Source organism: Thunnus albacares, chromosome 11 (genome assembly GCF_914725855.1).
Source record: "Thunnus albacares chromosome 11, fThuAlb1.1, whole genome shotgun sequence".
In the NCBI taxonomy this organism is placed as follows: Eukaryota; Metazoa; Chordata; class Actinopteri; order Scombriformes; family Scombridae; genus Thunnus; species Thunnus albacares.
In genome coordinates, this window is record NC_058116.1 from 27,256,199 (window position 1) to 27,269,760 (window position 13,562).

Here is a 13,562-nt window from a genome sequence, read left to right on the forward strand (position 1 = left end):
CGTTGAAGCATCATTTGTACTTCCCTCAATGCCTTATCAGATATATAAAAATATAAAATACCCATATCAACTCGTGCTGCGGTCGAGAGAACGACTGTTGTGACGTAGAGAAGATAAACTGGACTTCAGTCTGTCGGTATTTGCATCTGGACCACAGTTTAGGCTGAATTTTCTGATAATTTGATATCAGACGATATTAAACTCATTGCAGATATATTATAATTAATCCCTCCAAGAAATCAGGATCAGTATTTGCAGGGGGATCCACATTAAACAGTCCCTCCAGGAAACTGCAAATAGTGCGATCGCAGTAATGAAGTACCACAACTTTTCCGCATGAAATGACCAAATCAACACATTGCTTGTGATTTGGACCAACTGTCACATTTTGTGTTGTGGTAACTTACATCATGGCAGCGCACAGGAAGTGATAACATATGACTAGTTTTTAAAGAATCGCATTATTTTCATTTCCCCATTCTTGCAATTTTATCACAAAACGGGCACAAAAAACAGTACAAATTGCAATTTTTGAGGAAGCTTAGCTGCAATAATCACCAAAAAAACCTCTGAAATCCTGGAGGGAAGGCATGATGGCGTACATGATGGCGTACATGATGGCGTACATGATGGCGTACATGTCGGCCAATAAGTAAAAAAAAAAAAAGCCAAAAAACGTTTGAGGCAGTTTAGAGAACAGTACCAGAGAGCACTGACAAGTCTGTTTTAAAACTGTAAAATGTTCCACTCAGTATGTTTATATAAACCAAAATGAATATCAGCCAAAATATCATGATGAGATTTTATAAGCGTATCTAAATATGATCTATATGTATAATGTGGCTGCTGATAAAAGTTTGGCTCAACCTGAAGGTTCAGGAGAGACGTAAACGACGACGACGAGCTCTCTGGACTCGACGGTCTGGTGTCAGGAGCTGGTTGGAGCGGCTGCAGCGTATCGAGCTGCTGTAGAGTCTGAATGCGCGTGTTGCTGGTTGTGCCGTGTTTGTCCAGGTTAATAAGTTGTACGCCGCGTGACGTCGGCTGAGGCGACGGGCCGTGTGCGTTCACCGCCGTGACCTCCGGTTCAAGCCCCTCGTAGCTCGTAGGGTGACTGCAGGGTTTATCTAGGCTGAGATCCAAAACCACCACCAGTGTGTTGCAACAGGATTAAAGCTGCTTTCTACAGGAACTTTGTAAATTTAAAGTAAAGTAAAGGATATGAAGAAGGGTTTAAAGCTTCAAGGGAAAAAAAAAAGTTAAAGCATCTGATCTGAAATACGCTGAGTATCAAACTTCCGAAATTAATCCGCAGCTCAGATTATCGAAAAATATAAAAGTATAGAAATGAAGCATCAAATTTCACATTTGTATTCTTTGATCTGATTATTTGTGTTTGAAGAGTTTGACCCTTCACTCTTGACCTCATTGACTGAACTCAAGGTTCGCTTGCTCTGGAGCTTTTGACCGCATCACACGGTCTTCATCGGCAGATCGAGTTCACTTTGTTGCCGTGGAGGAAATGTAGATGTTCAAACTCTTTTTCTTTTTTTTCCTGAGCACCTCCAGGTCTTCTCTCATCCTTGTTGGCTTTGAAGTTGACAGTTTCATATGGTCGAAAGCTCCGGAACAAGCGAGTAAGTGAACCTTAGGATGAGATTAAGATGTCGGTTTCAGATTATTTTATTGAGGCAAAGTTCTCGTACGGCTGCTTGTGTTTAGACAACATTTAAAACATTTGAAAACTTCTTTTGTTTTCATATATATATCAAAAAATTGAAACGATACTCAGCTCTAGCAGCAGAGAAATGATTGATTATTGATCGGTTGATCTTGCAGCAGTGTTTCTGGATAGTACGCATTCATAGAGTGAAAAAAAACTATATCAAATAGATGTTATCAAAGTGAGTTAGACGCCTCAAGTCCACCGATCCAGAAATATTTATCCGTATACTCAAAAAAGTGTGATTTCAGTGTCGGTATGCAAACATACACAACACGTGTTCAGTATTGTCTCTAATTGCTCTCAGTGTTACTCCTCTAGTAAGTTGTATATTATCAAAGACTTCTTTCCATACACATGATTTACTGTACTTCTGAATGTACATAGCGACAGGTGTATATAGCTTTTAGGTGTGTGTGTGTGTGTGTGTGTGTGTGTGTGTCTGTACGTGAGCGCTGATCCTTTGAACAGCAGACCAGAATGTGTGTGTGTGTGTGTGTGTGTGTGTGTGTGTGTTGAATATACACTTCAGACGTTCCGATTTTTTTTTTTTTTTCTCCTCCTCCTCCTCCTGGAAATAGAAAATACTTGCACATGAATGTCAAGTCAGCAGATGCCTTAGATGTCGCTCTACTGTGACTGGAGTGAAGTTTCATCTCTGTGTTGTTCAATCCATTGTTGAAACTTGTACCACGCTGGTGTTTTCGGTGTCTGTCTGAGGGTTTGACTTGAGCTCAAAGCGACTGCTTGCCGGAGCCGATAATACCCTGTTATTACTTTGTCATGCTGTGAGAAGTTTTTTTTTTTTTTTTTTTTTTTCTTGAAGTCATGGAGTTTTTTGTGTCTGTTTCCGGTCATTATTTTGTGGAGGTAAAAAGTATTCAAAAGCCTCTGTTATAATTAATGGTCCTTGGAAATGTTGGACTGTATGAAACTCATTTCCTTCCTATAGTGTTTTCTACAGTTTGCAATAACTTGAGTTGGATCTGTTTGCTACTTTTTAAATGATTTAATCCGTGGATCATGTTGCTTTCTGCTAAAGGTTTAGCAGTGGACTATCTTATTAAGTACTGATATTAGTATTAGTTGGACTCTACTTTTGTTTGTTAAGGTTATAATCCTTAAAATCTTCATCATATCAATCTCAATCTTTAATACAGTTTATGGCTGTTCATTTATTCTACTATAGTCATTACATGTATTTACAAGCATTAGTTAACTCTCTGTGTAGCAGGGCTGCAACTAACCATTATTCTCATTATCGATAAATCTGCTGATTACAGGAATAATCTCCGTGTTACTTTCATAGCAAGAGAAGTGCTACATCAATAGCTTTCCAGGATTAATCCATTATTTACTGCGGCGGGGATGGGGGGGCAGACTAACAAATTACCTGTGAAAACAACAGGGGTGTATTCAAAACACCCCCGTTGTTTTCACAACTTTGAACTCGCCCAACCTAACGGACACTAGTGGGTCTAACTGTACTCAACGGCCCAACCTTAACGGGGACTACTGGGTGTAACTATACTCAACGTCTACTGAACGTACTGAATGTTTACTGAATCAGCGTTTCTCCTGTAATAATATCAACGAATTACCGCCAGGCCAAAAGATATTTTTTAATACCAAAAATAACGCTAAATATCGGTAGCGTAACTACGTTTAAGAATAGGGCAGTGGTTAGTATGTTTGCGTAGCGAGTGGGGAAAGAGCGGCGGGAAAGTGACGGTGGATGCGAGCGGAGCAGAGGAAAAGGTTATCGGTAAGTTCTCAGTCTGGCATTAAATGTACAATACAGACTACAGTGTAACAGTTAATAAATGCTAAAAAAAAGTCACGTCTGTTGTTTCCCCAAGTGCTGGAAAAGTGAAGGGGGTTAGCTCCAAAGTTATCAACAATAGGTTAGCTTAGCCTGAGGAGGCAAAACGGAGAAATGTGAGTTTCCTGTGCACTCCCCCCCAAGATTTTCTTTGGTTGACTACAGCCCGAGTTGTTTGGTCCATAAAATGTCAGAAAACGGTGAAAAATGTCGATCAAAGCCAACAGTAACGTCCACTATGTACTACTATCATAGAGGACTAAAGAAAACAGAAAATATTCACATTCGAGAAGCTTGATTAAGAGAGTTTGGCTATTTCTTTTCTTAAAAAATGACTCCAAACAGTTAATCTATTATCTATTAATTTAATAGTTGGCAATGAATCGATTAATTGTTGCAGCTCTACTGTACAGTCACTTGCATTATAAGTCCTGTGCTGAAATTATGTGCACGTACTGGACAAAAGTGGTAAGACGAGAGCTGCCGCGTGCACCGGTTGTGTGTAATAAGTGAACATCTGTAATGACGTCATTCAGAAGAAATGAACAGCTGGCGTCAGAGGAAACATTCGCGTCACTACAAGTGTAGCTACAATGATTTGTAAATATAAAGTTACACTAAAAGCATTCATCATTAGCAAACAAACATCTGGAACATTTATTATAACTGGTATAATAATATCACCAGTAACCACAGCTGGAATTTTAAGGATTATAACTTTATCGCCGGAATCGTTGATATATAATCTTTATCATCTTCCTCGTGATGATAAAGCCTGCTTCATCATAGTTTGAGGTTTGTTTTTTTTTTTTTTTACAGATATAGTGTAGCCGGTATTTGCTGCCATGACTCATTTAATAGAAAAAAACTACGAGCTTTCCCTCAGATGTGATCCGTTTCCTAGAGTAGCTCTCATCTCAGTGTCTCATCTCAGGCTTCTCGTCTCTTTCCTGAACCGTCCGTGATTGTCGACAGTCACGTGTGGACGTCAGGAGAGAATCAGTCTCTCATTTTATAACAGTGCTGCGAGTCTTTTTATTTCTTTGCTGCTACAGTTTCCTCCTTTATGGGCACAAAATCTAAAAAAAAAAACAAACATAGACTGGACCAGACCAGCACTGACAGGAGACTGATTTAACCTTATTGCAACCAATCAGGATTGATTATCTGATCTGTTTCCACTTTGTAAATCAGAATGACGAACAAGCCTGATGTTACTTTGCATGAGTGTAAATAACTGTATTACTTTTAATATTCTGTACAATCAAACTGAAGACAGAGGGGCTTTTGAATGCAGTTACCAGCATTTCCACAGAAATCATTTGATTTTTATGGCTCATACCATGTATGTAATGTTTCCTGGTGTTTTCATTATTTTCTCTGTGAAACTCTCATTCTCCCTCTTGCATGCATATTTTTGTATGATTTTAATGAATGTGTTTCAATCCCATGTAATCAGTATGTTTTTAAGGTAATTTTTATTACCTTTCACATGTCTTTATTTATGTTGATTCGTGTCTTGGACATAAATTTTATCCCAACTTGTGACATGGAAATTGCATATAAATTTAAAAAAAAACTATCACCACCATTACAATGTAGTGACCTTGGAATTGTAAGGATCTCTGATGTTTTGGTTAAGATATTATATATTTATTTATTTATATGCAGTTTTACAAGCAGATCTGGCAAAAGGAAAAAAAATGCAAAGTTAGGAAAATCAAATCTTAAAGCTTAATATAAAAAATAAAACATACAGCAGATGAAACCACACAGTTCCAAGCTCATGACTGTCAAACTTTTTTTTATATGTTTTGGTTTCTTTTCTCGGTCCACATGGTTGTAATTCTGTATGTAATGTCTCCATAAACTCCCTGAACTGTCCTGTCTGCTTAGAGGAGAAAACAGCTTCACAATTCTGAGAAAAAAAATACTTCAGTTTCTTTTTGGCTGTGATGGAAATGCAGACATGACAGCGAAAAGTGGTGTTAAGATTTTTATTTTATTTTATTTTATTTTTTTTGCTTTGGTGTCCGTTGTATAAAAAATCTAATAAAGCACTGTTATCCATCATCTGTTTCTCTGCGACCGTAGATGTTCTTTAACACCCACCTTGTTGTTTTTTTACACTCAGACTCACTGGTTACCTGCATTAAACTCCCTTCATCACTTTAACAGTTAGATAGAAATAGTTTCCAGCATTAAGCAGCATTTTAAAAGTTCATTCTGCAAACTTAAAGCCCCTGAAAACTTGGATTTAAATCTTAAAGGGGACGTATCATGAACATTTCAGGTCTGTATTTATGTTCTGGGGCTCTACTGGAATATATTTGCATGATTTATAATTTTAAGAAACTCCTTATTTATCTTATACTGGCCCTTTATGCAGCCCCTCAGTTCAGCCTCTAACAGGCTTTTTTAGCTCCTGTCTCTTTAAGACCCTCCTCCTGTTCTGATTGGTCAGCTCCTGGAAGCTGCCCCTCGGCTCTAGAGGCCACGTAAACAAACAGCAGTAATAGGATTTCACTTGTTTTACTTGTTCTTTACTCAAAAAGCAAATGACTTTGCAAACAGAGCAAGTTGAAGCCCTGGATTTTGACTGAAAGGCAGCATTTTTATGTATGTTTACCTCAACCTTTGGATCTTTGACCACATTTAACATAGACATCTGACATCATAACAGTATAAAAATAACAAAAAATAATCACAAAAAGCATGATATGTCCCCTTTACTGTAAGTATTTCTCTAAAAAGATCTTAAGATATTATTTAATTTTAGATTTTAATTTATTAACTCAGATAATCTGCTTTATCAGGACTGTGTGGGTGTGTTTTGATCAGATTTGATTGACAACTACTAAACAAACCACCAACTGTCGTCAGATTCTGGTTCAAATGTTGTCAAATCCTGATTGAAGTACATGACATCATCTTTTTTTCAAATTTAGTGCGGCTCACCTCAGAGGAAATAAAACAGAAATCTGTCTCATGTTGTCAGAACATCGTGTTTTCATGTAGGATCCTCATAAAACTTTTAAAATATAATTTCACAGCCTTTAAAGAACCGTTACATGTTTGTCTCATGATGCTGCGTTATTTAACTTCAGCGCTGGTTTGATTTTTGTGAGTTTTGTTTCTGCTATCAGAGAAACTTTTTAAATGAACATGCATATGAAATAATAGAAAAATAGGTTTAATCTCTGAATACACAATAGGAAAAAGTGAAAGTCTGCAGGATGTGTTCGGTTGTTTATGCACCAAATATCCTGCTGACAAAAACACAGCTTTCAGGTCATGTTGTGTCACATGATCAAACATTAGATTCCAGTTTTACAGCATTTTAGTTTCAACAAACATGTTTTCTTGCAGGCAAGTCAACATTTGGAAGGTGTTTAAATTGATTATTTGTGTATTTTGCTGTATCTGCAGGATTTTAGTTTATAGGGACAGATTCATATCATACACATAATTGTATTTTGGTATTTATGACATACTGAATTTATACAATACTCATCCCATGATGGGTTTTTATCCAAAATAAACAAAAAGGAAAATATCTGACTTTGGTGAATAGTAGTTGTACGTTATACATTTATATATATATATTATTTCAAATTACATTTATTGATTCCCTGAACAGAAACTGGGCAACAAACCCATCGTTGTTGTCTCAGCAGAGGGCGATACTGTGCACTAACGAAGCATTTACACACAGAACTTTAATATAAATAACGGCTTTTATATTTATTCTTGGCTGTAAACCTTTGTAATTCTTTTAACATAATCAGATAAAAAATCTAAACTGTAATCTGACAACTTTACTCTGAGTGAAGGACAAAAATTTTTTTCTAGACTTGATTTGATCTTCATAGTCTAATGCTGGTGTACCATCTTTTGACAGTAAATTGAACTAAAACTTCCTCTTGCTTCCCCCAAACTGCATCACAGTGTGACGTTAAAGATCCTCTCCAGACATGTTTTCAGATGTATAAAAATAATCTGCTCTGAAGAATATTTTGTGTCTCCTTTGGATTTTTCCACATAAAAAAGTTCAATTACCTCGTTAAAAATTCTAAAAAAAAATGGCATCTACTCCTTCTCTCTCATTGAAAAACCAGAATCAATGAAAATGCAAATAATTTGAAGTTGATGTCTCCTACTTCACTGTCGAGTCCATTTCACTTCCCACTGTCAGCAGATGAAGGTGAAAACAGACTCTGCTCAGTGACTTGAGGAGACTTTTAAGTTTGTTTAACATGTCTCACAGCCTGAATCTGGTCCGTCTGCAGCAGTGACGTCTTTTAACAGTCGTGAGGTTTTAATCTGAGAGAAATGAAGCTTTGTGAATGTTCTGTTTGTCTTCGGTCTTTTAACTTCTGTCTCAGTTTCTGCTCGTAAACTTTTGCAAAATTTATTTTTCTCAACTAATTTAGCGCTTTGTTTCATGTTGGCTCGTGAAAGTTGTCGGTGGTGAATTTTTTTTTTTATTGCTGCATGAGCCTGTGTGATAAAACGCTCCTACCTGTTAGCGCACATTTGCATACAGTACAGATATACATGTACAGTCTGTCCCTGCTGCTGCAGATGATGCTCTCGTGTGTTTTGCAAGTTAAAATCCAGAGTTTTGTCGCCTTCATCACACAAACCTTTTTCAGAGGTTTGGTAATTCCCTCTCATCCTTTGCAGGCTTCATCTGGTCATTTACGTAAATAAGACTAACAGTTAATAAAATAAAATCTCAAGTTAACTGATTCATTCATTCAGATTTCTTTGCTTGCAGTTTGTATTTCAACAAATCTTTTATTTTTTTTTCGTCATTTTTATTTTATATTTTCAATGTTTCTTTGTGAGAATTCGACTCCTCGAGTGTTGCTTGTAGGAAATGTTCCTGTTTCACGGTAAGTGTTGATCGATGCAGCGACGTCTCCGTCCATCATATCACTTCATTTATGTTCATAATGAAGTAGACGTAGCTGTGTTGGTGATGACAGTTAGCTGAGGTGAATTCTCTTTCATATCTAAATAAAAAAGACTTTCTCATAAAAGCTGAAGATGTTCTGTATTCTGTCCTTTTAAGATTAATACAAGAATGAAACTGAATTCTCCTCAGTGCTGCTTAGAAATAAAATACATAACGTTAGTTAAGTATGAAGTAATTCATGTTTTATACCAACTAGTCCCTCATTAAAATAGTGATTGACTTTAGGGCTGCAACTAACATATCTAACTTATTATTATTTTATCTATAAAATGTCAGAAAATAGTGAGAAATGCTCCAGATTTCTAGTTTTATCCAACTAACACTCCAAAACCAAAAGATATTAAGTTTATTATCATGTATGATAAAGAAAAACATCAAATCTTCACATTTGAGAAGCTGGAACAAAGAGATATTTGGCATTTTTTGCTGAAAAAAATGACAATTATTTGATTATTAAAATAGTTGTGGATTGATTGACTCATCGTTGCAGCTCTCACTGCGTTGTGTATCTATAATGTTTCTACAGCTGCTGCTGTTGTTGTCAGAGAAGAAGAAGTGAATCAGAGTGATTCAGTTGTTCTGCATCTTTTCTCTTTGTGTGTCTTCTGTTGTCAACAGGTCAAGACTGTCATCAACCTGCTGTTTGCTGCCTTCACAGGAGACGTCTCTGCCCTGAGGAGGTAAACAGCTCAAACTCATTTAGTCCTTTTTTTTTTTACATTTAATAACTTTTAATATTGGCCACAGTTGTCTTATTTAACCTTTTTTAACTTAATCTTAAACATGTAAACTGTGTGTGTTTTTTATTATACCAACACAAACAGAAAGATGATGAAAATCCTCTCAAATAAGGACATTTGACCTCTTTGCTCTTTGCTTCCTGGGGCAGTTTTGCACTTTGGTGACCTCAAGTGGCAGCAAGAGGAACGTTTCAGCTTCAATGTGTTGGTTCACTCTCAGCGCTCTAATGGTGTAATTTTCAGCTGCAGCAGAATAGAATAGAATAAAATGCCTTTATTGCTATTGTAAAGCAGTACAACAAGAGTAAAGGTGCAACTTCCTGAAAGGTGCTGGATAAGAACAGGATATAAATAAAATTTACAAGAATAAATAGGTTTTAAAAACACTCTTGAATATACACAACTCATATATACTCCTTCATTCTCCTACATTCACACTTCCTCTACATACACATGTTTATGCATGACTCCAGATGAATGATAATGTTGCTCCGTAACTGCTGGATGTGGAAATAAACAACTGTTTACTAACAAGTTCAACAGATGAGCTGAAACAGTGATGATACTGTGTGTCAGTGTGTGTTCACTACTTGTTTCTGCTGCCACCAAGTGCTCACAAAATTAATTATCACAGGTTTAAGTAGAAAGAAATCATATAAACTAACATTGATTGGAGGAATTCAGCTTTTTCAATATTCTAATTTTATAAAACATTATTTTATTTTGGGGGAAAACAGTAAATCCAGAATTTCACTTTGGGGGATTAAGATACTCTTCAACCACAAACTGTGAGATAGGTGAGGATTTTGGTCCTTACAAAGGTAGTTACACAAACTTTGTGTGTGTGCGTGTGTGTGTGTGTGTGTGTTTGTGTGTGTGTGTGTGTGTAGGTTTGCGCTGTCGTCCATGGACATGGAGCAGAGAGACTACGACTCCAGAACAGCCCTCCATGTGGCAGCAGCTGAAGGTAACGTGTAGGTTACAGTCAACCAGTTAATCTTTATTACCACCACCATGTATTTCCAACTCCTGCTCTGTTTTCAGGACACACCGAGGTGGTCCGCTTCCTGCTGGAGGCTTGCAAGGTGAACCCAGTACCCAGAGACAGGTGAGACCAGACCCTCCTTCATCTCTGTGGTGTCTCTTCACATCCTCATCTCATCGATCATTTCTTTTTATTCCATGTAGCATATTTTTTTTACATGATGTCAGATTCTCCATCTCAAGGCTCTAAACCGCAGCCTGCATGTTTTCCCTTTAACGCAGCAGCTGTGTTGATGGATTAGTGCTCTTGCTAAAAGATGAATATTTTCCTTCATGTCCTGTGGGGGGTTTTTTGTCTTCCTTTTACTGTCTTTCTTCCTTTTCACAAGAACTGATTGTCATTTCAGTTTAAAATGTCTGACTCACACATCTGATCCTTCCTGGTTTGTAAAATACAACGAAAAAGCAGCGCAGGTTCAGGTTCAGGTCATCAGGTTCCTGTTGTGGAAAAGCAGAACTTGGAAAACAGTCAGCTGTAATGTTTTAGTTAATGGACAGAAATATGAAAAAACAGCAGCTTTGATTGTTGGTGCAATCGTTGTTTAACATGTTATTGATACTGAAAGACTCTTCTAACCATCTGGATGAAGATAGAAGAGAAGAAGAACATTTGAACCCGTTTGACTCTGTTTCCAATTCATCACACATCATCAAACTGAGGTGCAACTTGTGAAAAGGGCTAAAAAAAATCTTTTTTATCATTCAGTAGACAGAATGTTTTCCATGCAGATGGTTAGACGAGTCTTTCTGGGTTTCTGAAACATCGTCGGTTAGCTTAATTACCTTTTGACCTGAATGTACACTGATACATGAGAGACACAAACTGGGATTAAACTGGCACATTTACACTGATAATTCATGTACATTGTCCCTGTAAAAATAACTGAAGACATAAACTAAAGAAATAAACATATACTAAATATACAAGAGTAGAAATATACTGTAAAAACAAACATAACTAACACACAGAAACCAAACAATACAGAAAAAAAGTAACTAAGGGATATGAATGTACAGTATATATGTATGTTGTTGGTACATTGAGCAGAAAGAAGCTTATAAGTCTGTTTAAGTTTGATCACATGACCTGTCGAGGTTTTATAAGCACTCCAGCACTCAAATCTTATAATTATGACTCACTGTCTCATAATTATGAGAAAAGATCTCATAATTACATGCTTTTCTCATAATTATGAGATAGTAATTCATAATTAGGAAGTTATAATCATGAGATTAACGCCTCCAGTCTTTGGGTTAATTCAATGCGCTTCCATACATTTGGATTTGGTTTCAGTTTTTGTGAGAATGTTTGTAGAAATCTTTCATAACTCACATTTACTGGTGACTGCTGATATGTAGAGCAGCTGACTACAGTGCAGGATGTTATATTGTCCTTTTATTTTAAAAGATAATCTAACTGGTACATATCTTCATGTTTACTGGTTTTGCCCTTCTATATCTCAGGTCCGAAGTGGCTACGCGTCTTGAAAAACAGCTCACCTTATTTTATTTATTCTTATTTTTATAACTCCGAAAACCATATTTGCAGCAGGTTTAACTGTTGCCAAGAAGACACATAAGACACTCATGTTTCTCCTCTGAGTGTCCGATCATTTTAGAGGTTGTTTCTCTCATAGAAAGATCATCAGCTGTGATCCATAAAGCGCAGAAATCCACTGTAGAGTCCTGGTTTATCCTCATTGGTTCTCTTTTGAACTCACACTTTTTTGCGCAGATATAATGTGTCACCTTGATAGAAAGCAAGAAAACCTGCAGACACACATGATCTAGTGTCTGTGTGTTTTTTGCAGGTATATTTATTCTTTTTACCCTTTTTTCTCAAGGCACTTTATGCTGTTTGTATGTATAATAATCCTTCTCTATGGTTCCTTTCTTCACGTGACAAATAACAAAACAACGTGCACTCTGTACAGATGGGGGAACACGCCGATGGAGGAGGCGGTGCACTTCGGCCACCACGATGTCGTCACCATCCTGCAGCAGTACCAGGACAAATACAGCCCGCCTGCCGGTTCTGACGACAAGGAGAGAGTGGAGAAGAGCCTGGACAGCCTGCTGTAGACGCGTCAGAGCTTTAAGCTTCTCCGCAGCGGTGAACCGTCGCGCTTTTTGTACATTAGCTGCCAAACTTCTGAATTGTGAGCTGAACTTGTGTTTCTCTGTCGCAGCAGTAATCTTATTAGCGTGCTATGCTTTCAGGCCTCTATCATAATGTAATGTGTGTGTGTATGTGTGTGTGTGTGTGTGTGTGTGTGTGAGCGCCTTATCAATACTGTTAAATTAATGATACAATATCTAAATATCCGTTACGCAGTATGTGACTCATGTAATCCGTCTGTACTGTTCAATCAGATTGTATCAACTTGTATTAGTTTAGTTTTGTTTGTACTGTTCACTACCTGCTAGTATTTGTGTTATAATCTCACCGTAGTAGTTCTGTGAGTTTTGTAAGGTGTGTAGAGATTATTACGTATATTCTTATATGTGTCTCTGAATGTATAAATATGTATAAATACCCGCGTCTATTGTCAGAACGTCCTCCTGACTGCTGGAGGCAGGATATTTGAAGCTTCAGATCTCCATCTGAAGTCACTGACAGATTGTATTCTGAATGTATTTTTCCAGTGGTAACACTCGCAATAGAAGCAGTTTGTATTTATTTCACAGAGACTTTTAAAAGTGTAAAAAAAAATTCATCTAAAAGACGTCAGATTGTTTCATTTGTTGTATTTTTTTTCGTTGTCGGCATAGTTACATTTTTCTGTGGGTGTGTTCGTCACCTAATGTTCATAAAGCAGATGTGTTTCCTGCTTTCTTCCCTCCACATCCTCTTTCTCTTCCCACCGTGAATGCCAGCAAGTACATTTCTTCATTTTAAAGATCCAAACATGTATTGAGACATACAGAAATACTCTGCTCGGAATAATAATGTGTGTCTGATATGGTTTTTTTTCCACAAAATAAAGTATAAACACCACTTTAAAATCCCTAAAAATGGCATCTACTCCCTCTCCCTCATTAAAAATCCAGAATCTGTGAGTATGCAAATATTCCAGACGTCTCCTGCTTCACTGTAAAGTCCATTTTCACTGTTTGTGCTTCTGGAGGCTTCAAGTTTCCACATCACACTTGTGTGTGAGTTGAATATTAGACCACGATTGGCTCCAAACTGGTTGTGATGTCAAAAATCCTGCTCGAAGGCTTGAAATCAGACTTTTAACTGGCTCACTT

General features: G+C 37.1%; 1 protein-coding gene across 1 annotated transcript in view; it reads left to right on the top strand.

The window, feature by feature from the left end:
* The window catches only part of glsb (glutaminase b), a 49,837-nt gene extending 36,801 nt beyond the window's left edge, over positions 1 to 13,036 (top strand). The window contains exons 15-18 of the mRNA XM_044366582.1: positions 9,145 to 9,206; positions 10,157 to 10,233; positions 10,311 to 10,374; positions 12,245 to 13,036. Coding sequence (XP_044222517.1) covers positions 9,145 to 9,206; positions 10,157 to 10,233; positions 10,311 to 10,374; positions 12,245 to 12,392 — 351 coding nt within the window. The 3' untranslated portion in view covers positions 12,393 to 13,036. The remainder of the gene's footprint in view (positions 1 to 9,144; positions 9,207 to 10,156; positions 10,234 to 10,310; positions 10,375 to 12,244) is intronic.
* Positions 13,037 to 13,562: the final 526 nt, after the last annotated feature.